The following is a 25,389-nucleotide window of genomic DNA, read 5'->3' as shown; positions in this document are numbered from 1 at the left end:
AAATTAAATTAATTATTATTCTTTTTTTTTTTTTGAGACAGAGTCTTGCTCTGTTGCCCAGGCTGGAGTGCAATGGCGTGATCTCAGCTCACTGCAGCCTCCGCCTCTCAGGCCCAAGCAATTCTCCTGTCTCAGCCTCCCAAGAAAAGAAGCTGGGATTACAGGCATGCACCACCATGCCTGGCTGATTTTTGTATTTTTAGCAGGTTTCACCATGTTGACCCGACTGGTCTTGAACTCCTGGCCTCAAGCGATCCACCTGCCTAAGCCTCTCCATGTGCTGGGATTGCAGGTGTGAGCCACCATGCCCCACCCTATCTCAGATAAATTAATTAAAATATATAATCAAAATATGTCACAAACAAAATTATTAAGAACTATCAAGATGAGGCTGGGTGCGGTGGCTCATGCCTGTAATCCCAGCTCTTTGGGAGGCCGAGACGGGCGGATCACGAGGTCAGGAGATCGAGACCATCCTGGCTAACACGGTGAAACCCCATCTCCACTAAAAATGCAAAAAAATTAGCCAGACGTGGTGGTGGGCGCCTGTAGTCCCAGTTACTTGGGAGGCTGAGGCAGGAGAATGGCGTGAATCTGGGAGGCGGAACTTGCAGTGAGCCGAGATCGCACCACTGCACTCCAGCCTGGATGACAGAGCAAAACTCCATCTCAAAAAAAAAAAAAAAGAACTATCAAGATGAAACATCTGTCATTCTTATTTTGCTATCAGTTTTAAGAATAGTATTTTTCTTACATAATAAAAGTCATCTTCATTAGGTACCCCTTTAAATGTCTTACTGTATATTGTTTTCATTACAGTATAATATGAAAATTTGTTTCCAACAGATACATTGTAGCAAAAGAAAGAATACAGACTGCATATTTTGCAGGTAGGCTGCTGCTGACATTATTAATTATCCCATCATGGATAGGTCACCCTAATTTTTCTGAAAAATGCCTGTTCTTTGCTCGTGTTTATTTTAAAATAATATGACTACTTGGGCTTAAGAATCAAAGGACTCTGCTTTCTATTTAAAATGTCTTTCTTGGCCAGGCGCGGTGGCTCAAGCCTGTAATCCCAGCACTTTGGGAGGCCGAGATGGGCGGATCACGAGGTCAGGAGATCGAGACCATCCTGGCTAACACGGGGAAACCCCATCTCCACTAAAAATACAAAAAAAAATTAGCCAGGTGTGGTGGCGGATGCCTGTAATCCCAGCTACTTGGGGGGCTGAGGCAGGAGAATCGCTTGAACTCGTGAGGCAGAGCTTGCAGTGAGCTGAGATTGCACCACTGCACTCCAGCCTGGGCAACAGAACGAGACTATCTCTAAATAAGTAAATAAATAAAAATAAAAAATGTCTTTCTCCTAGATATAAGTCAATTGGGAATGAGTTAGTACACTTGAAATATTTAATATATAATAAGCTTCGATTAAATAACTTCTCTTTTTTTTTTTTTTTTTTTGAGACGAAGTTTCATTCTTGTTGCCCAGGCTGGAGTGCTATGGCGTGGTCTTGGCTCACTGCACCCTGCACCTCCCAGGTTCAAGCGATTCTCCTGCCTCAGTCTCCCAAGTAGCTGGGATTACAGGTGACTGCCACCATGCCCAGCTAATTTTTGTATATTTAGTAGAGATGGGGTTTCACCATGTTGACCAGGCTGATCTTGAATTTCTGACCTGCCTCGGCCTCCCAAAGTGCTGGGATTACAGGTGTGAGCCACCATGCCTGGCAATAACTTCTCAAATATATATTGAATTATGATAAGAAACATAGGATAGATCTGTGATGGTCAAATAGACAATGCTGGAGACTAAATGCTGTTTATACCTCAGAACACAGATGGAAAGTCAAATGTAGGCATCATTTGCTTTCTGGTGTGCAATTTTCTTGAGGCAAATTAAGAAATACGTAGTATTTCTTAAAAACGTGTTAAATGTGATAAAATTGGCCGGGCGCCGTGGCTCATGCCTGTTAATCCCAGTACTTTGGGAGGCCAAGGCAGGTGGATCGCCTGAGGTCAGGAGTTAGAGACCAGCTTGGCCAACATGGTGAAACCCCAGCTCTGCTAAAAATACAAAAATTAGCTGGGCGTGGTGGTGGGTGCCTGTAATCCCAGCTATTTGGGAGGCTGAGGCAGAAGAGTTGCTTGAATGCAGGAGCCGGAGGTTGCAGTGAGCCCAGATTGAGCCACTGCCCTCCAGCCTGGACAACAGAGCGAGACTCTATCTCAAAAAAGAAAAAAAAAATGCCAGGTGCAGTGGCTCAGGCCTGTAATCCTAGCACTTTGGGAGGCCAAGGCAGGTGGATCACCTGAGGTCAGGAGTTTGAGACCAGCCTGGCCAACATGGTGAAACCTCGTATCTACTAAAAATACAAAAAAAAAAAAAAAAAAATAGCTGGGCATGGTGGCGGGGGCCTGTAATCCCAGCCACTCAGGAGGCTGAGTCAGGAGAATTGCTTGAACCTGGGAGGCAAAAGTTGCAGTGAGCTGATATTGCGCACTGCACTCTAGCCTGGGCAACGAGAGTGAAACTCCATCTCAAAAAAAAAAAAAAAAAAGTAAAATTTAGAACAAAAATATTACTGTCTTTATTACTATAATATATATTAGTAATTAGTATCTCCTGGGGAATGCTGCTGTAGTTGTAACACTTGTAGTTGGTCCTTCCTAGAATCATGTTCTCTTCGGTCTTTATTCAGTGCCTTTGCTTATACAGAGAATCTCTTCTCACCCCACCCCTACCTCCTAAATTCTTTATTCACACTTGGGGACCCAGCAGAAATGGCTTCTCTAGGAAGCATGCATGAGGCATACAGGCAGAGTTCAACTGTAGAATTGTTTCTTAGTGTGTAGACATGATTGATTATTCCCCCATTTAGACTGAACTCTCCTGGGCAAAGTTCTTGTCTTATTCTTCGTATTCCTAGTACCTAAAGCATGGTATTCCATGTTTGCCAACAACATTCAGTGAATGCCAGTATCAGGTGGTGTGGCAAAAAAAAAAAAAAAAAAAAAAAAGGAAAGTGGAATTTTGGAGCATTTGTGGCCTTAGGCAAGTCACTTCGCGAATTTTCTTGAGCCTCAGCTTCCCTGTGTGTAGAATGGGAATTATACCCTGCAAGCCTGTGGGGAAGATTAGACAGAAGAAGGTTTAGCATTTATGGACTATATAAAAGGTAATTTTGTTGTTATTTTTTACAAATGTGCTTGGCTCAAATATCCATCATTAGCTGAATATATAAACAAAATGTAGAAAATCCATATACTGGAGCATTACCAATAAAAAAGAACAAATACTGAAACACCCCTGCCACTTAGCAGTTTATTAGTCGGCTCCAAGTTCACCCTCCAGTACTTGCTCTGCTTTGACTAAATAACTTCTGAAGTTTATATTTGAGCTGGTGAAGAGCTGGACTCTTTCACCTTTGCAGTGAACAAAATGTTGGGCTTTGTCAATAGAGGGCACTAGAGGGACATTACAGAGGGAAGGGGCTTAGATTTGGTGGACTTTTTTTAAGTTTTTAAATATTATCATGGTGTCTTAACATGCCAATAATGTTGACCTACAGAATTGGTATAATCTCGAAATCTTAGGTGTCAGTGTTAAATATATGTTTCACTTTTACTTCATCGTCACCCCAAGCAAAAAAAGAAAAAAAAAAAACCTGAATGTGAAAAGAATGAAGTCTTATAATATTTCTAAACTAAAAAAGGGATTGAATCCCAGTATTCTTCAGCAAACTTCAAAATACTGTCACCTTAATATGTTTTTAATACATGTGATATTTTTGTAGGTCTAGAATTGTGAAATCAATTCTCTTAAACATTATCTTATTATAGAAGTGTCTGCTGCTATCCTTTGAGCACTAACCCCACCACCTGTAATGCATCATGCCAATATAAGCGATAGAATTGCTTTGCTAAATTCTTAAGGGCTTATGTCAGGGAAAAACTTTGAAATTAGCTGGGTAGAGTGGCTCATGCCTATAATCTCAGTGCTTTGGGAGGCCAAGGTGGGAGAATCACTTGGCTGGGAGACCAGCCTGAGCAATTCAGCAAGACCCCTTCTCTACAAAAACTGCAAAACTTAGCCAGGTTTGGTGGCACACGCCTGTAGTCATAGCTACTGGGAAGACTGAGGTGGAAGAGGAGGATCTCTTGAGGCCTAGCGAGCGTTCAAGGCGGCAGTGAGCTATAATCTGCACTGCACTCCAGCCTAGGTGACAGAGCAAGATCTTGACTCAAGACAAGCCTTGAAATCAAAGTTGATTTTTACAAAAGCCTCAGTGGTAGGAGTTTTAGATTTCTTAAAATAATAGCACACTAATGGAGTAAATGATTTTCTTTAGATTAAATGTTTACATATTTATACCATCTGTATTAGTTTCCTAGGGTTGCCATAATAAATTACCACAAACCGGGTGGCTTAAAGTAACAGAACTATATTCTCTCACAGTTCTGGAGGCCAGCAGTCTAAAGTCAGTCTGTCTTCAGGTCCATACTCCCCCTGGATGTTCTAGGGGAGAATCCTTCCTTGCCTCTTCCAACTTTGGTGGCTGTCAGCATTCCTTGGCTCCTTTGGTTTGTGGCTACATCACTCCAGCATCTGCCTCCATCTTTGTATCACCTTCTCTGTGTGTGTCTTCTCTTTCGTGTCTTATATGGCCACTTGTCATTAAACTTGCCCATCAACGTAACCCAAAGATGATTTTTTTTTTTTTTTGAGACGGACTACAGACGTGTGCCACCACGCCCGGCTAATTTTTTGTGTTTTTAGTAGAGATGGGGTTTCACCTTGTTAGCCAGGATGGTCTCAATATCCTGACCTCGTGATCTGCCCGCCTCAGCCTTCCAAAGTGCTGGGATTACAGGTGTGAGCCACCGCGCCCAGCCAGTAAATTCTTTTTATTACTGTAGTAGATGATACTTGATTAAATGCCATCTCGGGTGCTTTCATTGTCAACAAAGGGGCTCCCATCTCTAAGCTTACATAAAATGTAATTTTAAAAAGACATTTCTTTAGATGTACCTGTTCACATTTTTGTTAATAGTGTCTCATGTCTAGTTTTGGAGGCTGGAATGTTCCAGGGAGCCACAAAAATCTCTGTCAGTTGGTGTTTTGAATAATTATTCTGAGATATACTCCTAGGCTTGAAACTTGGATCTGGCTTTTTTTTTAACTTGAATTTTTTTTTTTTTTGCTCTTATGTTATTCATATGAATTTTGCAAATAGAGAGCCAGTCTTGTAGCATAGTAAAATTTAACAGTTTATGTGACTATTGATCTACCCATCTTATAAGATTATCTGTCTGTAGGAAGACTGTGGTAACCGTGGTCAGACTCATCATTTTGAACACTCTAGGTTAGTGTTGGAGAGTTTGTAAAACAGAAACTTAACCAACTGTGCTTTGAAAGAGTAAAGTCCATGAAAAATATTACTTTTAAGTTTCAAGGATTTACAGTTTTAGGTTAACAGTTTTTACATATTATATTTCAAAACATCAGAGTACTGAAACTTACCTATATGCTTCTTACTAAAAATAGTTCATGCAGGTTCTTTTGGGTGATCATAGTTTTACAGAGTATAGTAGAAAACAGGATGGCAGTTAGCATCTTTTTTTTTTTTTTTTTTTTTTTTTTTTGAGATGGAGTTTCACTCTTGTTGCCCAGGCCAGAATGCAATGGCGTGATCTTGGCTCATTGCGATCCCCGCCTCCCAGGTTCAAGCAATTCTCCTGTCACATCCTCCCGAGTAACTAGGATTACAGGTGCATGCCACCACGTCTGGCTAATTATTGTATTTTTAGTAGAGACGGGGTTTCATTATATTGGTCAGACTGGTCTCGAACTCCTGACCTCAGGTGATCTACCTGCCTTGGCCTCCCAAAGTGCTGGGATTACAGGCATGAGTCACTGCACCCGCTCCTGGCCAGCCAGTTGGCATCTCTTTAAGGTCTCCACTATCCAGCTATATTAAGTAGCACAGAAACACACCAAGTTAATGATATTAGCATTCATCTCCCCCCACCACCACATTTTCTCAAGCTTTGTACTATGGTACACGTGTGATTAGTGTTACAGAAGAGGGTGTCAGTAACCCAACAAATAAGTTTTTTTGGGTTTTTTTTTTTTGAGATGGAGTCTTGCTCTGTCGCCCAGGCTGGAGTGCAGTGGCGCAATCTTGGCTCACTGCAATCTCCACCTCCTGAGTTCAAGCTATTCTCCTGCCACAGCCTCCCGAGTACCTGGGATTACAGGCGCACGCCACCATGCCTGGGTAGTTTTTGTATTTTTAGTAGAGACAGAGTTTCACTATGTTGGTCAGGCTGGTTTCAAACTCCTGACCTTGTGATCTGGCCGCGTTGGCCTCCCAAAGTGCTGGGATTGCAGGTGTGAGCTACTGCGCCAGCTGTTTTTTTTGTTTTTTTTTTTCTTTTTTTTTTTGAAAATAGAGTCTCACTTTGTTGCCCAGGCTGGAGTGCGATGCAATGGTGTGATCATGGCTGACTGCAGTCTTAAACTCCAGTGCTCAAGCCATCCTCCCAAGGACTGCAGGCACTGTGGTGTACAGGTGTATAGGCACTGCCACCCAGCTAATTTTGTAGAGACAAGGCCTCACTATGTTGTCTAGGCTGGTGTTGAACTCCTGGACTCAAGTCATCCTCCTGCCTTGGCCTCCAAAGTGCTACGATTATAGGCCTTACACAATTTTTTTTGAGACGGAGTTTTGCTCTGTTGCCCAGGCTGGAGTGCAGTGGTGTCATCTTAGCTCACTGCAACCTCCACTTCCTGGGTTCAGGTGACGTCCAGCTAATTTTGTATTTTTAGTAGAGACGGGGTTTCACCATGTTGGCCAGGCTGGTCTTGGACTCCTGACCTCAAGTGATCCTCCCACTTCGGCCTCCCAGAGTGCTGAGATTACAGGCATGAGCCACTGTGCCTGGCCTTTACACAATATTTTAAATAATCTTGTTCATAAAATAAAATTTGACAGTGTTTTAACTGCTGCCTACCACATGCGACCAGGTGTGGAATTTTCTACTTGTGGTATTATGTCAGCACTCAGAAAAAGTTTCAGATTTTGGAGCGGTTTAGATTTGATTTTTTTTTTTTTTTTTTTTTTTGAGACAGAGTCTTGCTCTGTCGCCCAGGCTGGAGTGCAGTGGCTCAGTCTCGGCTCACTGCAAACTCTACCTCCTGGGTTCACTCCATTCTCCATCCTCAGCCTCCCAAGTAGCTGGGACTGCAGGCACCCGCCACCACGCCCAGCTAATTTTTTGTAGTTTTAGTAGAGACGGAGTTTCACCATGTTAGCCAGGATGGTCTCGATCTCCTGACCTCATGATCTGCCCGCCTCGGCCTCCCAAAGTGCTGGGATTAACAGGCGTGAGCCACTGCGCCCAGCTTTTTTTTTTTTTTTTTTTTTTTTTTTTTTTTTTTTTTTTGAGATGGTGTCTCGTTCTGTTGCCCAGGCTGGAGTGCAATGGCGTGATCTTGGCTCACTCCATCCTCTGCCTCTTGGGTTCCAGCGATTCTCCCGCTTCAGCCTCCCTAGTAGCTGGGATTACAGGCATGTGCCACCACACCCGGGTAATTTTTGTATTTTTAGTAGAGACGGGGTTTCACCATGTTGGCCAGACTGATCTCGAACTCTTGACCTCAGGTGATCCACCTGCCTAAGCCTCCCAGAGTGTTGGGATTACAGGCATGAACCATCACACCCGGCCAATAACAGTGTATTCTTAAAAATTGCTGAGAGTAGATTTTTTTAAGTGTTTTCACTATCAAAAGAAGTAAGTATGTGAGGTAAATAAGTATGTGAGGTAATACATATGTTAATTAGCTCAGTTTAGCCATTCTACAATATATTGATATTTCAGAACAACATGTTGTGCATGACAAATATATACAATTTTGTCAATTTAAAGAAGTTGGCCAGGTGCGGTGGCTTACGCCTGTAATCCCAGAACTTTGGGAGGCTGAGGTGGGTGGATCACCTGAGGACAGGAGTTCGAGACCAATCTGGCCAACAAGGTGAAACCGTGTCTGTATTAAAAATACAAAAATTAGCTGGGCGTGGTATCAGGCGCCTGTAGTCTCAGCTACTCGGGAGGCTGAGGCAGGAGAATTGCTCGAACCCAGGAGGTGGAGGTTGCAGTCGAGCTGAGATCATGCCACTGCACTCTAGCCTGGGCGATGGAGCGAGACTCCATCTCAAAAAAAAAAAAAAGGAAAAGAAAAGAAGAAGTTGTGAAATGAGCAAAGGATAGTTAAAGGTAAAATAGGAAAGGTTCTTGAATGGATAGAGAATATGGTCATATGCCACATAATGACATTTTGTTCAATGACAGACGATATTATGACAGTGGTCCCACAAGATAATGGAGCCAAACACTTCCTGTTGCCTAGTGACATAGCTGTTGTAGTGTAATTCCTTTTTTGAAAAAGTAAATTAAAAAAATAGTTTATTATAGCCTGAGTGTACAGTGTTTATAAAGTCTGCAGTAGTGTACAATAATCAGTAATATCCTAGGCCCTCACATTCACTCATTACGGACTCATCCAGAGCAACTTCCAGTCTTGCAGACTTTGTTCATGGTGAGTGCCCTATAGAGGTGTGCCATTTTTTACATTTTTTTCGCCATGTTTTTACCATACCTTTTCTGTTTAGATATATTTAGGATACACAGATACCATTGTGTTATAGTTGCCTACAGTATTCAGCACAGTAATATGCTGTATAGGTTTCTAGCCTAGGAGCAATAAGGCTGTATACCATGTGGCCTAGGCTATACCATCTCAGTTTGTGTAAGTACACTTTGATGTTCTACAGCTACACATTTCTCAGAATGTGTGCCTTTTGTTAAGTTTAGCATGACTATATTCTCTTCATAACACATTTCCATCTCAGTGGTTGCTAAAGTACTCAAATAAAGAAACTCCTTGTTCTCTCATGTTTTCCACATTTACCCCAAAACACTTTTTTCTTTTTCTTTTTTTTTTTTTTTTTTGAGACAGAGTTTCGCTCTTATTACCCAGTCTGGAGTGCAATGGCGCGATCTCGGCTAACTGCATCCTCCGCCTCCTGGGTTCCAGCGATTCTCCTGCCTCAGCCTCCCTAGTAGCTGGGATTACAGGCATGCGCCACCACACCCAGCTAATTTTTGTATTTTTAGCAGAGACTGGGTTTCACCATGTTGGTCAGGCTGGTCTCGAATGCCTGACCTCAGGTGATTCACCTGCCCCGGCCTCCCAAAGTATTGGGATTACAGGTGTGAGCCACCGTGCCTAGCCCAAAACACCTTTTTCATTGAAGTTCAGTAATTACATCGTAATACATTGTGTATGTCACTATAAACTAGCTTTTTTTTTTTTTTTTTTTTGAGACACAGTTTCGCTCTTGTTGCCCAGGCTGGAGTGCAATGGCGCGATCTCGGCTGACTGCAACCTCCATCTCTTGGGTTCAAGCGATTATCTTGCCTCAGCCTCCCATGTAGCTGGGATTACAGGCATGCACCACCACGCCCAGCTAATTTTGTATTTTTAGTAGAGACAGGGCTTCTCCATGTTGGTTAGGCTGGTCTTGAACTCCGCACGTCACGTGATCCACCCACCTCAGCCTCCCAAAGTGCTTGGATTACAGGTGTGAGCCACAGTGCATGGCCGCGTGCAGGTCTTTTTTTTTTTTGAGACAGAGTTTTACCCCATCCCCCAAGATGGTTGGAGTACAGTGGTGAGATTATAGCTCACTGCAGCCCCAAACTTCTGGGCTCAAGTAATCTTACTGCCTAAGCCTCCTGAGTAGCTAGGACTACAGGAATGTGCTACCACATCCCGGCTAATTTTTTTTGGTGGTGGTGTTAATTTTTTGTAGAGACAGGGTCTCACTTTGTTGATCAAACTGATCTCGAGCTCCTGGGCTCAAGCAGTCCTCCAGCCTCAGCCTCTCAGAGTGCTGAGATTATAGCCATAAGTCCCTGTGCCTGGCCTATAGACTTTCTGTTTCCTGACGCTATTGGTGATTGGGCTGAATGGACTAGACTTCCTTTTGGAAATTTTTTATGTGCCTTTGTAAGTATTTGAGCACTAATTCTGCTTGGTACCCTACTAAGCATTAACCCACTCAGACATTTGAGTGCCTCTCATGTTCCAGTCTCTACAGAATGCGGTGAAGAATGATATACCTTGTCTCTCATTCAAGGAGTCATAATTAAACATTAAAGGGGTAGAGATGAGTTTGTGCAGAGGTTAACTTTTGGTAGTTGTGGATAAATTAAAAATGAAACATAGGGAGGCTGAGGGAGGGGAATCACTTGAACTCGGGAGGTGGAGATTGCAGTGAGTCGAGATTGTGCCACTGCACTCCAGAGAGCGAGACTGTCTCAAAAAAAAAAGAAAAAAAAAATATAGCTATATAGTACCATATATGATATTAGATTTGTATAGTACAGTTAATAAAATAGCTTCCTAGGAAAAGGAGGCCCATAGAGAATAAGAGTTAAGATTTTTTTCATCCTAAGAAAGATAAGTCTATTCTTTTTAATTGCAAATGTTTAGTGTTGATGTTTTAAAACCATAACTGCTGTTGTGAACATAGATAAAGATTATCTGGGGTCTAGCTTAGAATTTTTTTTTTTAAATCTCAGGATTTCATATTGGTTTCTCTTTTGTGAAACTTTAAACATGGTAGGCAAATTTTAATGTCTAAACTGCAATTTATTGGATATAAATAACTTATAAGATGGAACTCACTGACTTTAAAACTGCTTTTCCCATAGCTGACTTTTCCTACTTAACAGTGATAGACCTTATTCTGTGACTTTCTGATTCTAACTAACACCCTCCACCCCCTCTTCAAGTGTAGATCTGGTTTTGTATTTAAGGTCAATGATAAGTCTAAAAAAGAATTTTCTTAGGCCAGACACAGTAGCTCATGCCTGTAATCACCACACTTTGGGAGGCCGAGGTGGGCGGATCACGAAGTCAGGAGATCGAGACCATCCTGGCTAACATAGTGAAACCCTGTCTCTACTAAAAATACAAAAAATTAGCCGGGCGTGGTGGCGGGCTCCTGTAGTCCCAGCTACTTGGGAGGCTGAGGCAGGAGAATGGCGTGAACCCGGGAGGCGGAGCTTGCAGTGAGCCGAGATCTTGCCACTGCACTCCAGCCTGGGCGACAGAGCAAGACTCCATCTCAAAAAAAAAAAAAAAAAAAAAAACAAAAATTTTCTTTAAAATGTCTGTGTTGAATTACTTGTTTTACATTAGGGTAATCAGCATCTTCTTTTGTTAAACAGAATTTTAGACCATTTATTTTATCAGCATAAATACAATATAGTGCCTTGTTTAGTTTTTATAAAAAATATTTTTAGAGACAGAGTCTGTTGCCTAGGCTGAAGTACAGTGGCACTATCATAGTGTTACCAGGGGTCCTTGCTCCCAGAGCTCTCAAGATGGTGGTGGGCCACTTCCAAGATGGTGGCAAGCCTCGTGTTCTCTGACCTGGGGTTACTGGCCTCACAGATTCCAAGGAATGGAATCTTGGGCCATGCCATGAGTGTTATAGCTCTATTAGAAGCCGTGGGTCACGGAAGAGAACCGTGGAACCCAGTGACTAGTGTTCAGCTCGATAGGACGAACCCAGGCACTTAGCCATGCAGGAACAATGGCAAGTCTTTAGCCTGATCGGGAGTGGCAATGGGTGCCTCACTGGACCAGGAGCACAGTGGACACCCTGCTCCATCCGGAGGGATGGAAGTCAGCAGCGGGTCTGTGATGGCAGCAAACAGTAGTGGTGGACAGCAAGCGAAAGCTCAGTTCAAGCCGTAACAAACATGGACCAGGCCGTGGTGGCTTACGCCTGTAATCCCAGCACTTTGGGAGGCCGAGGTGGGCGGATCACGAGGTCAGGAGATCGAGACCATCCTGGCTAAGATGGCGAAACCCTGTCTCTACTAAAAATAAAAAAATTAGTCGGGCATGGTGGCGGGCGCCTGTAGTCCCAGCGACTCGGAAGGCTGAGGCAGGAGAATGGCATGAACTTGGGAGGCGGAGCTTGCAGTGAGCCAAGGTCGCACCACTGCATTCCAGCCTGGGCGACAGAGCGAGACTCCATCTCAAAAAAAAAAAAAAACAAAAAAACCATGGACCAGAAGAGTGCAGTTGCAAGATTTAATAGAGTGAAATAGAGTGAAAACAGAGCTCCCATACAAAGGGAGGGGACCCAAGAGAGTAGCCGTTGCTGGCTCAAATGCTTGGGTTTATATCCCGATCATTATCCCTCCCGCTGTGCTCTCAGGCAGTAGATGATTAGCTATTTCTTTACCTCCTGTTTTTGCCTAATTAGCATTTTAGTGAGCTCTCTGATTGGTCGGGTATCAGTTAAGTTGTAAGCACCGTGTTTAAAGGTGGACGAGGTCACCTTTACAGCTAGGCTGAGGGATTCTTAGTTGGCCTAGGAAATCCAGCTAGTCCTGTCTCTCTGTAGCTCACTGCAGTCTCCAACTCCTGGGCACAAGTGATTCCCCAGCCTCAGCCTCCCAAGTGGCTGGGATTGCAGATGTGCACCACCATGCCTGGCTAAATGTTTTTATTTTGTAGAGATGGAGTCTTGCTCTGTTGCCTAGGCTGATCTTGAACTCCTAGCCTCAAGCAGTCTTACTGCCTCAGCCTCCACTGCACCTGCCTTGCCTTGTTTTAGCCTTTTTTTTTTTTTTTTTTTTTTTGAGACAGAGTTTTGCTCTGTCGCCCAGGCTGGAGTGGAGTGCAGTGGCGCGATCTCAGCTCACTGCAACCTCCGCCTCCCAGGTTCAAGCGATTCTCCTGCCTCCGCCTCCTAAGTAGGTGGGACTACAGGAATGCGCCATCATATCTGGCTAATTTTTGTATTGTTAGTGGAGATGGGTTTTACCATGTTGGCCAGGCTGGGCCTTGTTTAGCTTTACTTTCTGGGTTGTGATAGTGTAAGCTTTTAATTTTTATCTAAATTTAGTAGTACAACAAATTAGATTATATAAATGACAAATTTTGCTAATATATATAGCATATCATTAAAAGTGATAGGCTTCATGAGAAAATTCTTTTTTACCTAGAGAAAATATTGTAATCCAAAAATTAAGTATTAGCTGTATATTTGATCACTACTGGAAGCTGTCAACATTGTCACACAGATTGTATTTTTAAAGGATTTCCTGGAACCTGATGTAACTTCTTTTGTTTTTTGAGATAGGGTCTTGCCCTGTCACCCAGGCTGAAGTGCAGTGGCTACCCATTGCAGCCTCGACCTCCTGGGCTCAAGTGATCCTCCCAGTTGTAGATCCTCCTGCTTGTAGTTCCAGCTACTCAGCCTCCCGAATAGCTGGGACTACAGGTGCACACCACCATGCCCAGCTGATTTTTAAATGTTTTGTAGAGACAAAGTCTTCCTATGTTGCCCAGGCTGGTCTCAAACTCCTGGGCTGAAGCTATCCTCCCTTGGTTTCCCAAAGTGCTGACATTACAGGCATGAGCCACCATAGTCAGCCTCTCTTTCTTTAAATAATCTTCTTAGCAGAGCATCTTTGGTTTGCACCTATAATCCCAACTACTTGGGAGGCTGAAGTGGGAGGATTACTTGAGCCCAGGAATTCAAGGATACAGTGAGCTATGATCAGGCCACTGCACTCCTGCCTGGGTGACAGAGCAAGACTGTCTCTTAAAGAAAAAAAAAATTGCCCAGGCACGGTGGCTTGTGCTTGTATTCCCAGCACTTTGGGAGGCCAAGGTGGGCAGATCACTTGAAGTCAGGAGTTCGAGACCAGCCTGACCAATATGGTAAAACCCTGTTTCTAACAAAGAGTACAAAAATTTGCCGGGCATGTTGGTGTGTGCCTGTAGTCCTAGCTACTTGGGAGGCTGAGGTGGGAGAATTGCTTAAACCTGGGAGGTGGAGGTTGCAGTGAGCCGAGATCCTCCAGTGTGTGCAACAGAGTAAGACCCTGTCTCAAAAAAATAACCAAAAAACAACAACAGTTGCATACAGTGTTTGTTTTGATGGAAACAATTATTGAAATGAAGGCTGTCTAGAGTTTTAAAAATACACTTAGATAGTAGTGATTTATTTAGAAGAAAATGGCTTTAATAGTTGAAACATCTCAACTTAATAGCAAAATTAAATAGCAAATCATTTCTTGTATGAAACATTAACTACAGGGTTGACAAGGAAATTATAATTTAAAAGTGGGGGTTGGTACTTTGTTTTTTTTGTTTTGTTTTTGAGATAGAGTCTTGCTCTGTCGCCCAGGCTGGAGTGCAGTGGTGCAATCTTGGCTCACTGCAAGCTCCGCCTCCTAGGTTCACACCATTCTCCTGCCTCAGCCTCCCGAGTAGCCGTGACTACAGGCGCCCACCACCACGCCCGGCTAATTTTTTTTTTTTTTTTTTTTGAGACGGAGTCTCGCTCTGTCGCCCAGGCTGGAGTGCAGTGGCGCGATCTCGGCTCACTGCAAGCTCCGCCTCCCGGGTTCACGCCATTCTCCTGCCTCAGCCTCTCCGAGTAGCTGGGACTACAGGCGCCCGCCACCACGCGCGGCTAATTTTTTGTATTTTTAGTAGAGACGGGGTTTCACCGTGGTCTCGATCTCCTGACCTCATGATCCGCCTGCCTCGGCCTCCCAAAGTGCTGGGATTACAAGCGTGAGCCACTGCGCCCGGCCCTAATTTTTTGTATTTTTAGTAGAGACGGGGTTTCACCGTGTTAGGATGGTCTCGATCTCCTGACCTCATGGTCCGTCCTCCTCGGCCTCCCAAAGTGCTGGGATTACAGGCGTGAGCCATCACACCCGGCTGGGGGTTGGTACTTTCTAGTTAAAGTGAGGTGTTTACCTAGTACTCATGTGTACAGAAATACTTACCAAATCGTTGTGATAGTGAAAAATAGGAAATAAAGGATCTGTTGTGGTTTAGACATAGAATAGCAGAATAAACAGTAGTAGAAAAAGGAACAAGCCAGCCTGGCCAACATAGTGAAACCCCGTCTCTACTAACAATACAAAAAATAGCTGGGCGTGGTGGTGGATGCCTGTAATCCCAGCTACCTGGGAGGTAGCTGCAGGAGAATCGCCTGAACCCAGGAGGCAGAGGTTGCAATGAGCTGAGATCACACCACTGCACTTCAGCCTGGGCGATAGAGCAAGACTGTCTCAAAAAAATAAAAAAAAAAAAAGGAAAGGAAAAGGAACAAACTAGATCTACCTATGTATCTTCGTGGAAAAATATCTCAGTATTTTGAGGGAAAGCAAAGTGCAGAAGAATACATGCCATGTAACACTATCTAAATAAAAGTTTAAAAACATGTAAACAGTACTGTCTTGTTTATGGACTCTTAGAAAAACGTATAAAAGAATGCATGGGAATGATAAACACTGTATATTTAGGGTATTAATCAGTTCTGGGAGGGTACACAGGGGACCTAGATCCAAAGCTAGTATGGCGATGTTAAGACTGGGCAAAGCTGGGTTGTAGGTTCATGGTGGGTATTTTCTCTTCCTCTTTTTTCTTTTTTTTTTTTCTTTTTTTTTTTTTTTTGAGACGTAGTCTTGCTCTGTTGCCCAGGCAGGAGTGCAGTGTCGCAATCTTGGCTCATTGCAATGTCCGCCTCCTGGGTTCCAGTGATTCTTCTGCCTCAGCCTCCTGAGTAGCTGGGATTATAGGCATGCGCCACCACGCCCAGCTAATTAAGCATTTTTAGTAGAGATGGGGGTTTCTCCATGCTGGTCAGGCTGGTCTCGAACTCCCGACCTCAGGTGATCCGCCCGCCTCAACCTCCCAAAGTGCTGGGATTACAGGTGTGAGCCACTGCGCCCGACCTATGGTGGGTATTTTCTCTTTCTTTTTTTTTTTTTAAGACGGAGTTTCGCTGTTGTTGCCCAGGCTGGAGTGCATGGTGCAATCTTAGCTCACCATAACCTCCACTTCCTGGGTTCAAGCAATTCTCCTGCCTCAGCCACCCAAGTAGCTGGTATTACAGGCATGCACCACCACGCCCAGCTAATTTTGTGTTTTTAGTAGAGACAGGGTTTCTCCATGCTGGTCAGGCTGGTCTCGAGCTCCCGACCTCAGGTGATCCACCCGCCTTGGCCTCCCAAAGTGCTGGGATTACAGGCGTGAGCCACCGCACCTGACCCATGGTGGGTATTTTCTATACTTTTAGTTGCTTTGAATCTTTTTAGAGGGAATACAAAGTTTAATCTCAGATAAGCTTACCATGTCTGCTTATAGTTAGTTCAGGGAGAGATTGATATTGATACATGTTTCCATCGGTTTGTCTGTCTTTATACTAGAAGGCAACAATATTAAGAGAGAAATAGGAAATGAAAGTGCTAAGGGATTAAGTCTGTCAGCTCCAGATAATTTGATTTGTCAGAAATTATGTCTTTCAAACTCATATAAGTTAATTATGAGTTACTAATATTTCCTGAGTTTTAAAAATTCATAATTTTAAAATATGTAAGCAGTTATTTTCAAATATTAGCTTAAATGTTATGCTGGGAACATAAGCAAGTAGTAAAAATTAAATTGTTTCTGTTGCAACCCTAGTTAAGATAGGAGTGAGGCAGGGAGAATGCATGTACTGTAGTAATGACAGACTGCTCCCCTTCAATCTGTCTTGAAAACCTGGGGCCGGGCACGGTGGCTTATGCCTGTAATTCCAGCACTTTGGGAGGCCGAGGCGGGTGGATCCCTTGAGGTCAGGAATTCTGAAGACCAGCCTGGACAACATGGTGAAACCCCGTCTCTACTAAAAGTACAAAAATTAGCCGGGCCTGGTGGTGGGCGCTTGTAATCCCAGCTACTCGGGAGGCTGAGGCAGGAGAATTGCTTGAACTTGGGAAAGACAGAGATTGCAGTGAGCCAAGATTGCTCCACTGCAGTCTAGCCTGGGTGACAAAGCAAAACTCTGTCTTAAAAAAAAAAAAAGGAAAAAAAGAAAACCTGGAACACACCTTGGCCTTCTAAGTCTCATCTCTTTTTCCAGTTTGTGCCATTTTGCCCTTTGCGCTCCCTTGCTTTCCCCTCAAATCTTCTTGGTAGTGAGTTTTCTAGTATCACCTTTTGTCTCTGATGCTCCTTAACTCATCAGACATAAAAGTAATAAGCTCTGGTGTGCATTATAATTCCTTGAGGCCTTGTTAGAACAGTTTGGCTCTACTTCAGAGTTTCTGACCTGGTAGTTGTGAGGTAGAGCCTGTGAATTTGTATTTCTAGTAAGCTTCCTTGTGATGGTGATTCTGCTGTGTCAGTATCTCAGTTTTGAGAACTACTGGTTTAACTGTTTTCTTTGCAGTTCAGTAATTTTTTTTTTTTTTTAAGAGATGGAGTCTTGCTCTGTTGCCCAGATTGGAGTGCAGTGGCATGACCTCGGCTCACTGCAACCTCTGCCTCCTGGGTTCAAGCGATTCTCCTGCCTCAGCCTCCCGAGTAGCTGGGACTACAGGCACATGCCGCCACGCCCGGCTAATTTTTTGTATTTTTAGTAGAAATGGTGTTTCACTGTGTTAGCCAGGATGGGTCTTGATCTCCTGACCTCGTAATCTGCCCACCTTGGCCTCCCAAAGTGCTGGGATTACAGGCATGAGCCACCAGGCTCGGCCGCAGTTCAGTAATCTTAAAAGACTTTCAGTAATCTTAAAAGACTTTCAGTAATCTTAAAAGGTTCAGCTTAATTTCCCAAATAACATGTAGATTCTCAGACATTTCTTTTTTCTTTTTTTTTTTTTTTTTTTTTGAGACAGAGTCTCGCTCTGTTACCCAGGCTAGAGTGCAGTGGTGTGATCTTGGCTCACTGCAACCTCCGCCTCCCGGGTTCAAGTATTTCTCCTGCCTCGGCCTCCTGAGTAGCTAGGACTACAGGCAACCGCCACCACGCCCAGCTAATTTTTGTATTTTTAGTAGAGACAGGGTTTCACCACGTTGGCCAGGCTGGTCTCGATCTCTTGAACTTGTGATCTGTCCGCCTCAGCCTCCCAAAGTGCTGGGATTACAGGCATGAGCCACTGCATCCTGCCGATTCTCAGACATTTCTAACTTGTACATTTCTAATATTTTAGATCCAGATTTAAAGAACCATGGTATAGCAGAACACTTAAGTCCTTACCCTTGGGTTAGATACTTTGTATTTTGTTTTCTTATAAAATTGGGAATAGGTCTAAATGATCTCATGACCCTGAAATTTTATATATACATACATATTTTAATATATGTTTTAATATGTAAAATATGTAACATAATGTATACATTGTTATATATAACATATACAAATACATATGTATTGATGTATGTAATAAACACATATGTAACATACAACATTAAAACATATATTAAAATATGTACTTTTTTTTTAGAGGTGGGGTCTCACTTTGTTGCCTAGGCTGGAGTATAGTGGCACGATCCACTGTAGCCTTGAACTCCTGGGCTCAAGCAATCCTCCTACCTCAGCCTCCCAGGTAGCTAGGACTACAGGCTCCCTCCACCATGCTGGGCTAATTTTAAAAAAATTTTTTTTGTGGAGATAAGAGTCTCACTGTGTTGACCAGGCTTGTCTGGAGCTCCTGGCCTCAAGCCATCCTCCCACCTTAGCCTCTCAAAGTGTGGAGATTACAGACATGAGCCACCATACGCAGCCCTGAAATTACAATGCTATGAATCATAATCTTTGTTTAAATATTTTCATAGTGTGATTTTAACCACCAAAAAGCCTTGATTTGTATAGCAATATTCAGACTACTAAAACTTGACTTTAGAGCCATTTTTCTACAAAGTTAATTATAACCTCTCTCAGTTTCCCATCGTGTTCCTTTCACCTTACGCCATAGGGTGAGGACCAACAGGGTAAACAAATCTTTCCCATGCTATTTTTATTTTGTTTCATAATTGTTATGATTGGGGAAGGAGGGTGGTTTAAAAATAGCTTGTAAAGAAGCGTTAATTTTTACCGACTAATAGCTTAAGTTGCCTACTCAAGGATATAGTGAAAGGGAAATCTGCACATCCCTTGAAGGATGCCTTCCCCTCAAGGAATTTAGAGGGTTTATTTTTGCTATAGTGTTGATATATATGCCTTAGGCTTTCAAAGTTTCAGTGTTCTACTTTAATTATCTGTTTTTTTTTTCCTTAAAATTTTTTTTTTTTTGAGACACAGTCTCTATTGCTCAGGCTGGAGTGCAGTGGCACGATCTCTGCTCACTGCGGCCTCTGCCTCCCGAGTTCTAGTGATTCTCCTGCCTCAGCCTCCTGGGTAGCTGAAATTAGAGGCACGCACCACTACACCCGACTAGTTTTTGTATTTTTAGTAGAGACCAGGTTTCACCATGTTGGCCAGGCTGGTCTTGAACTCCTGACCTCAGGTGATCCACCCACCTCGACCTCCCAAAGTGCTGGCATTACAGGTGTGAGCCACTGCACCCGGTCAGTAATGTTTTTATAAATTGAGAATGTTCTACTTTAACTGTCAAAGTTCTTTACCCCATCACTTTTTTCTAAACATAATTATATATACATTCCTCCCTCAGTATCCATGAAAGGTTGGTCCCAGGTCCTTCCATGGATACCAAAATCTACAGATGCTCAAGTCCCTGATATAAAATGGCATAGTATTTGCATATAACCTGTGCACATCTTCCTGTATACTTTAAGTCATCTCTAGATTACTTATAAAACCTAATACAGTGTAAGTGCTCTGTAAATAGTTGTTATGCTGTGGTGTTTAGGGAATAATGACCAAAGAAGTCTGCACATGTTCAGTACAGACATCATTTTTTCCCCAGTGTATTTGACCCACAGTTGGTGGAACCCATAGACACAGAGAACTGGCTGTACTTTATTTCCCTATTGTTCTTTCTCATAAAATAGAAAGTTGAAATTAATGTATAGGTTTAAAGCCAACTGTTAAAACACAGCCTGATATATTTGGGTATTATTTTTTTCTGCCCACATGTTCCGACTAGATCAATGCCTTTATTAAATTTTAAGATTCAACTTCAGTTTTCATCATGATGTAGAGATATCAGTTTTATAGATTGTATGTTTATTTGCCGTAATTGGGTTTTCACTATTTAGATTACACCCCAAATGACATTTTTTTTTTTTCTTGAGTCGGAGTCTCACTCTTGTTGCCCACGTTGGAGCGCAGTAGCATGATGTTGTCTCACTACAACCTCTGCCTCCCGGGTTCAAGCAATTGTCCTGCCTCAGGCTTCTGAGTAGCTGGGATTACAGGAGCCCCCACCATGCCCGGCTAATTTTTGTACTTTTAGTAAAGATAGGGTTTTGCCATGTTGGCCAGGCTGGTCTCGAACTCCTGACCTCAGGTGAGCCACCGTGCCCAGCCATGATGACAATTTTTTTTTAATTTTTTTTTTTTTTTGCACACAAAACAATAAACATTTTCTAAAAGTACATACAAACAAAAAGATGCATATCAAACATATTAGGAAGGTTGCACATGGGAAGACGGGGAATAGAAATGGGGGGTGGGAATTAAAGAAAATAAATGAGAGAGGGACTTTGTATGGATCAATGATAATAACTCAATCCTCTATTTGACAAAGAAGAAGGAGAAGGAAGAGGAAGAAAAAGAAAGTGGGATAAAGGATCAGAAAGGGAGGAAAATAGAAAAATATTAGAGTATGACTCCAGGGTAGACCTGTTTTGTTGTCGCTTGGTTGGTTGGCTGGTTTGTCAGTTGTATTTTTCATATGTTTCACCATGTTGGCCAGGCTGGTCTCGAACTCCTAGCCTCAAGTGATCAACCTGCCTCAGTCTCCCAGAGTACTGGGACTACAGGCATGAGCCACCACGTCCAGCCCCCATATTGCTTCTGGCCTCTGTGGTAGACCTCCCAGACGGGGCGGCCAGGCAGAGGTGCTCCCCACATCCCAGACGGGGCGGCCAGGCAGAGGTGCTCCTCATTTCCCAGACGGGGCGGCCGGGCAGAGACGCTCCTCACTTCCTAGATGGGGTGGCGGCCGGGCAGAGGCGCTTCTCACATCCCAGACGATGGGTGGCCAGTCAGAGGTGCTCCTCACTTCCCAGACGGGGCGGCCGCGCAGAGGCGCTCCTCACTTCCCAGACGGGGCAGCCGGGCGGAGGCGCTCCTCACTTCCCAGACGGGGTGGCCCGGCGGAGGCGCTCCTCACTTCCCAGACGGGGCGGCCGGGCGGAGGCGCTCCTCACTTCCCAGAAGGGGCTGCCAGGCGGAGGCGCTCCTCACTTCCCAGACGGGGTGGCCGGGCAGAGGCGCTCCTCACATCCCATTAGGGGCGGCCGGGCGGAGGCGCTCCTCACTTCCCAGACGGGGCGGCCGGGCGGAGGCGCTCCTCACTTCCCAGACGGGGCGGCCCGGCGGAGGCGCTCCTCACTTCCCAGACGGGGCGGCCGGGCGGAGGCGCTCCTCACATCCCAGAAGGGGCGGCCGGGGGGAGGCGCTCCTCACTTCCCAGACGGGGTGGCCGGGCGGAGGCGCTCCTCACATCCCATTAGGGGCGGCCGGGCGGAGGCGCTCCTCACTTCCCAGACGGGGCGGCCGGGCGGAGGCGCTCCTCACTTCCCAGACGGGGTGGCCCGGCGGAGGCGCTCCTCACTTCCCAGACGGGGCGGCCCGGCGGAGGCGCTCCTCACTTCCCAGACGGGGTGGCCGGGCAGAGGCGCTCCTCACATCCCATTAGGGGCGGCCGGGCGGAGGCGCTCCTCACTTCCCAGACGGGGCGGCCGGGCGGAGGCGCTCCTCACTTCCCAGACGGGGTGGCCCGGCGGAGGCGCTCCTCACTTCCCAGAAGGGGCTGCCGGGCGGAGGCGCTCCTCACTTCCCAGACGGGGTGGCGGGGCAGAGGCGCTCCTCACATCCCAGAAGGGGCGGCTGGGCGGAGGCGCTCCTCACTTCCCAGACGGGGCGGCCGGGCAGAGGCGCTCCTCACTTCTTCCCAGACGGGACGGCCGGGCAGAGGAGCTCCTCATAACCCAGACGATGGGCGGCCAGGCAGAGACGCTCCCCACCTCCCAGACGGGGCGGCGGCCCGGCAGAGGCTGCAATCCCAGCACCCTGGGAGGCCAAGGCAGGCGGCTGGGAGGCGGAGGCTGCAGCGAGCCAAGACCACGCCACCGCACTCCAGGCCGGGCAACACCAAGCACCGAGTGAGCGAGCCTCCGTCTGCAGTCCCAGCACCTCGGGAGGCCGAGGCGGGCAGACCACTCGAGGTCAGGAGCTGGAGAGCAGCCTGGCCGACATGGCGAAACCGCGCCTCCAGCCAAAGGAGAAAAACCAGGGAGGGGTGGTGGCGCGCGCTGACAGTCCCAGGCAGCCCGCAGGGCAGGGTAGGAGAATCACGGGAGCCGGACGCAGGGAGTGTGCAGCGAGCCGAGTGTAGTGCAGCGAGCCGAGTGTAGTCCAGCCCGGGCCACAGAAGGAAGAAGAAAGAAGGAGAGGGGAGGGGAGGGGAGACAATTTTGCTGTTTTAATCCACATTTATAGTCAGGATAATTCTTGCACAGACCCAGTTGGTTAAAAAAAGAAAAAGAGGCCAGGCGCGGTGGCTCACGCTTGTAATCCCAGCACTTTGGGAGGCCGAGGCGGGCGGATCACGAGGTCAGGAGATCGAGACCACGGTGAAACCTCGTCTCTACTAAAAATACAAAAAATTAGCCGGGCGTGGTGGCGGGCGCCTGTAGTCCCAGCTACTCGGAGAGGCTGAGGCAGGAGAATGGCGTGAACCCGGGAGGCGGAGCTGCAGTGAGCCGAGATTGCGCCACTGCACTCCAGCCTGGGCGACAGAGCGAGACTCCGTCTCAAAAAAAAAGAAAAAAAATTTTAAAGGGTAATTTATTTTTCAGATGGGCCATATACACACTTTTATAAAATTCAAAATGTGTAAAAGTAATATATATAGTTCTCATTCTCACCCCTAAGCTTTCCTTCCTAAAGGCAATTATTTATTAACTAGTTTCTTGTGGGTTTTTTTGTTTTGTTTTGTTTTTTGTTTTTTTTTTTTTTTTGAGACAGAGTCTCACTCTGTCACCCAGGCTGGAGTGCAGCGGTGAGATCTGGGCTCACTGCAACCTCCGCCTCCCTGGTTCAGGCAACTCTTCTGCCTCAGCCTCCCGAGTAGCTGGGACTTCAGGTGTGTGCCACCATGCCCAGCTAATTTTTGTATTTTTAGTAGAGATGGGGTTTCAGCATGTTGGCCGGGCTGGTCTCGAACTCCTGACCTCGTGATCTGCCCACCTCAGCCTCCCAAAGTGCTGGGATTACAGATATGAGCCACGGTGCTTGGCATTTCTTGTGTATTCTTGGGAGATATTTTATGCACATGTAAAGATGGATAGTTATGTGCTTTTTCTTTTTTAAAAAAGATCTGTTTCTGAATCTGAGTGTCCTGTATGTGTGTATGTGTGTGTGACGGAGTCTCGCTCTTTCGCCCAGGCTGGAGTGCAGTGTCACAATCTCAGCTCACTGCAACCTCCGCCTCCTGGGTTCAAGCGATTCTCCTGCCTCAGCCTCCCCAGTAGATGGGATTACAGGTGTGCGCCACCACACCCAGCTAATTTTTGTATTTTTTTAAGAGATGGGGTTTCACCATGTTGGTCAAGCTGGTCTCGAACTCCTGACCTCATGATCCACCTGCCTTGGCCTCCCAAAGTGCTGGGATTACAGGGGTGAGCCGCTGTGCCCTGCCCAAATGTACCTTTAAGAATAAAAAACTGGCCAGGCACTGTGGCTCACACCTGTAATTCCAGCACTTTGGGAGGCTGAGGCGGAAGGATCGCTTGAGTCTAGGCATTAGAGACCAGCCTGGGAAACATAGTGAGACCTTGTCTCTGCATTAGAATAATAATAATAATAATAGGCCAGGTGCGGTGGCTCATTCCTGTAATCCCAGCACTTTGGGAGGCCGAGGCGGGCAGATCACGAGGTCAGGAGATTGAGACCATCCTGGCTAACACGGTGAAACCCCGTTTCTTCTAAAACTACAAAAAAAATTAGCCGGGCGTGGTGGCGGGCGCCTGTAGTCCCAGCTGCTCGGGAGGCTGAGGCAGGAGAATAGCGTGAACCTGGGAGGCGGAGCTTGCAGTAAGCCGAGATTGTGCCACTGCACTCCAGCCTGGGCAACAGAGCGAGACTCCGTCTAAAAAAAAAAAAAAAAAACAACTTTGAGATACAGTATTACAGTAAAATTTAGTGTACAATTTGAGTTTTGACAAATATACATGTAGTTGTCCAGTCTCTACCAAAATAGTGATTTTGAGCATTTCTATCACTCCTCAAATTTTCTTCATGTCTCTTTTATAGTTATTCCCCCCTCCAACTCCCTCCAGCCACTGGAACCATGGATCTGCTTTCTGTCACTATAGTTTTGCCTGTTCTAGAATGTCATATAAATGGAATCATACATCATGTAGCCTTATGTCTGGCTTCTTTCACTTAGCAGTATGCTTTTGAGATTCAGCTGTATCAGTACCATCAGCCAAGGAAGTGTTGAATGAGTGTGTTGGTCGGGTGCGGTGGCTCACGCCTGTAATCCCAACACTTTGGGAGGCCGAGGTGGGCGGATCACGAGGTCAGGAGATCGAGACCATCCTGGTTAACACGGTGAAACCCCGTCTCTACTAAAAATACAAAAAATTAACCGGGCGCAGTGGCAGGCGCCTGTAGTCCCAGCTACTCGGGGGGCTGAGGCAGGAGAACGGCATGAACCTGGGAGGCAGAGCTTGCAGTGAGCCGAGATTGCGCCACTGCACTCCGGGCTGGGCGAAAGAGCGAGACCTTGCCTCAAAAAAAAAAAAAAAAAAAAAAAAGAATGAGTGTGTTAAATGTCTATTATAGCCTAAGTTTGGCTTAGGGTTTTAAAATTATATTGGCTCCTGAAATGGACTGATGGATCTTGTATTCTGCTTAGATAAATCTTAGCTCTTGAGTTAAAAACCTTGATGTCATTCAGCATGGAAAAAAGTAACTCAGTTTGAAAGGGGCAAAAGATTAAAGCGAAATCAAAAGTAAAATTCTACTTAATGAACATGGCAGGACTTCAGAATTGTTCAATTCAATTGTTAAATTGTTAAATTCAAGTTATATTTTAATAACAACCTGTTGCTATAGCAGTGTCTTAAATAAAGCCAGGTGTTCTTAGTTATACCAACCTGTGCTGTCAGTAATATTTGAGAATGGGAACTATACAGTAGGCTATTACTTTTTTTCTTGAGATGGGCAGAAAATCTCTATTTTAGAGACAGAAAATCCAAAATTTGAGATATTTGAGTAAGTTAATTGTTATCTCAATCCAGAGCCGCCTTTTTTTCAAACTTTATTTCTTTTTTTTGAGACAGAGTCTCGCTGTGTCGCCCAGGCTGGAGTG

General features: G+C 45.1%; 1 protein-coding gene across 3 annotated transcripts in view; it reads left to right on the top strand.

Annotated features, from left to right (window-relative positions):
• Positions 1–25,389, top strand: part of UBE2D2 (ubiquitin conjugating enzyme E2 D2) — a 69,782-nt gene that overhangs the window by 12,364 nt on the left and 32,029 nt on the right. The window contains exon 1 of one of the 3 annotated variants that reach the window (XM_055286062.2): positions 20,441–20,479. The exons of the other annotated variants lie outside the window; for them this stretch is intronic. Coding sequence (XP_055142037.1) covers positions 20,456–20,479 — 24 coding nt within the window. The 5' untranslated portion in view covers positions 20,441–20,455. Of the gene's footprint in view, positions 1–20,440; positions 20,480–25,389 lie in introns of those variants that run through there. 3 annotated transcript variants of the gene reach the window in all.

This window comes from Symphalangus syndactylus, chromosome 7, assembly GCF_028878055.3.
Source record: "Symphalangus syndactylus isolate Jambi chromosome 7, NHGRI_mSymSyn1-v2.1_pri, whole genome shotgun sequence".
NCBI lineage: Eukaryota > Metazoa > Chordata > Mammalia > Primates > Hylobatidae > Symphalangus > Symphalangus syndactylus.
This window is presented reverse-complemented; position numbering and strand designations above follow the sequence as displayed.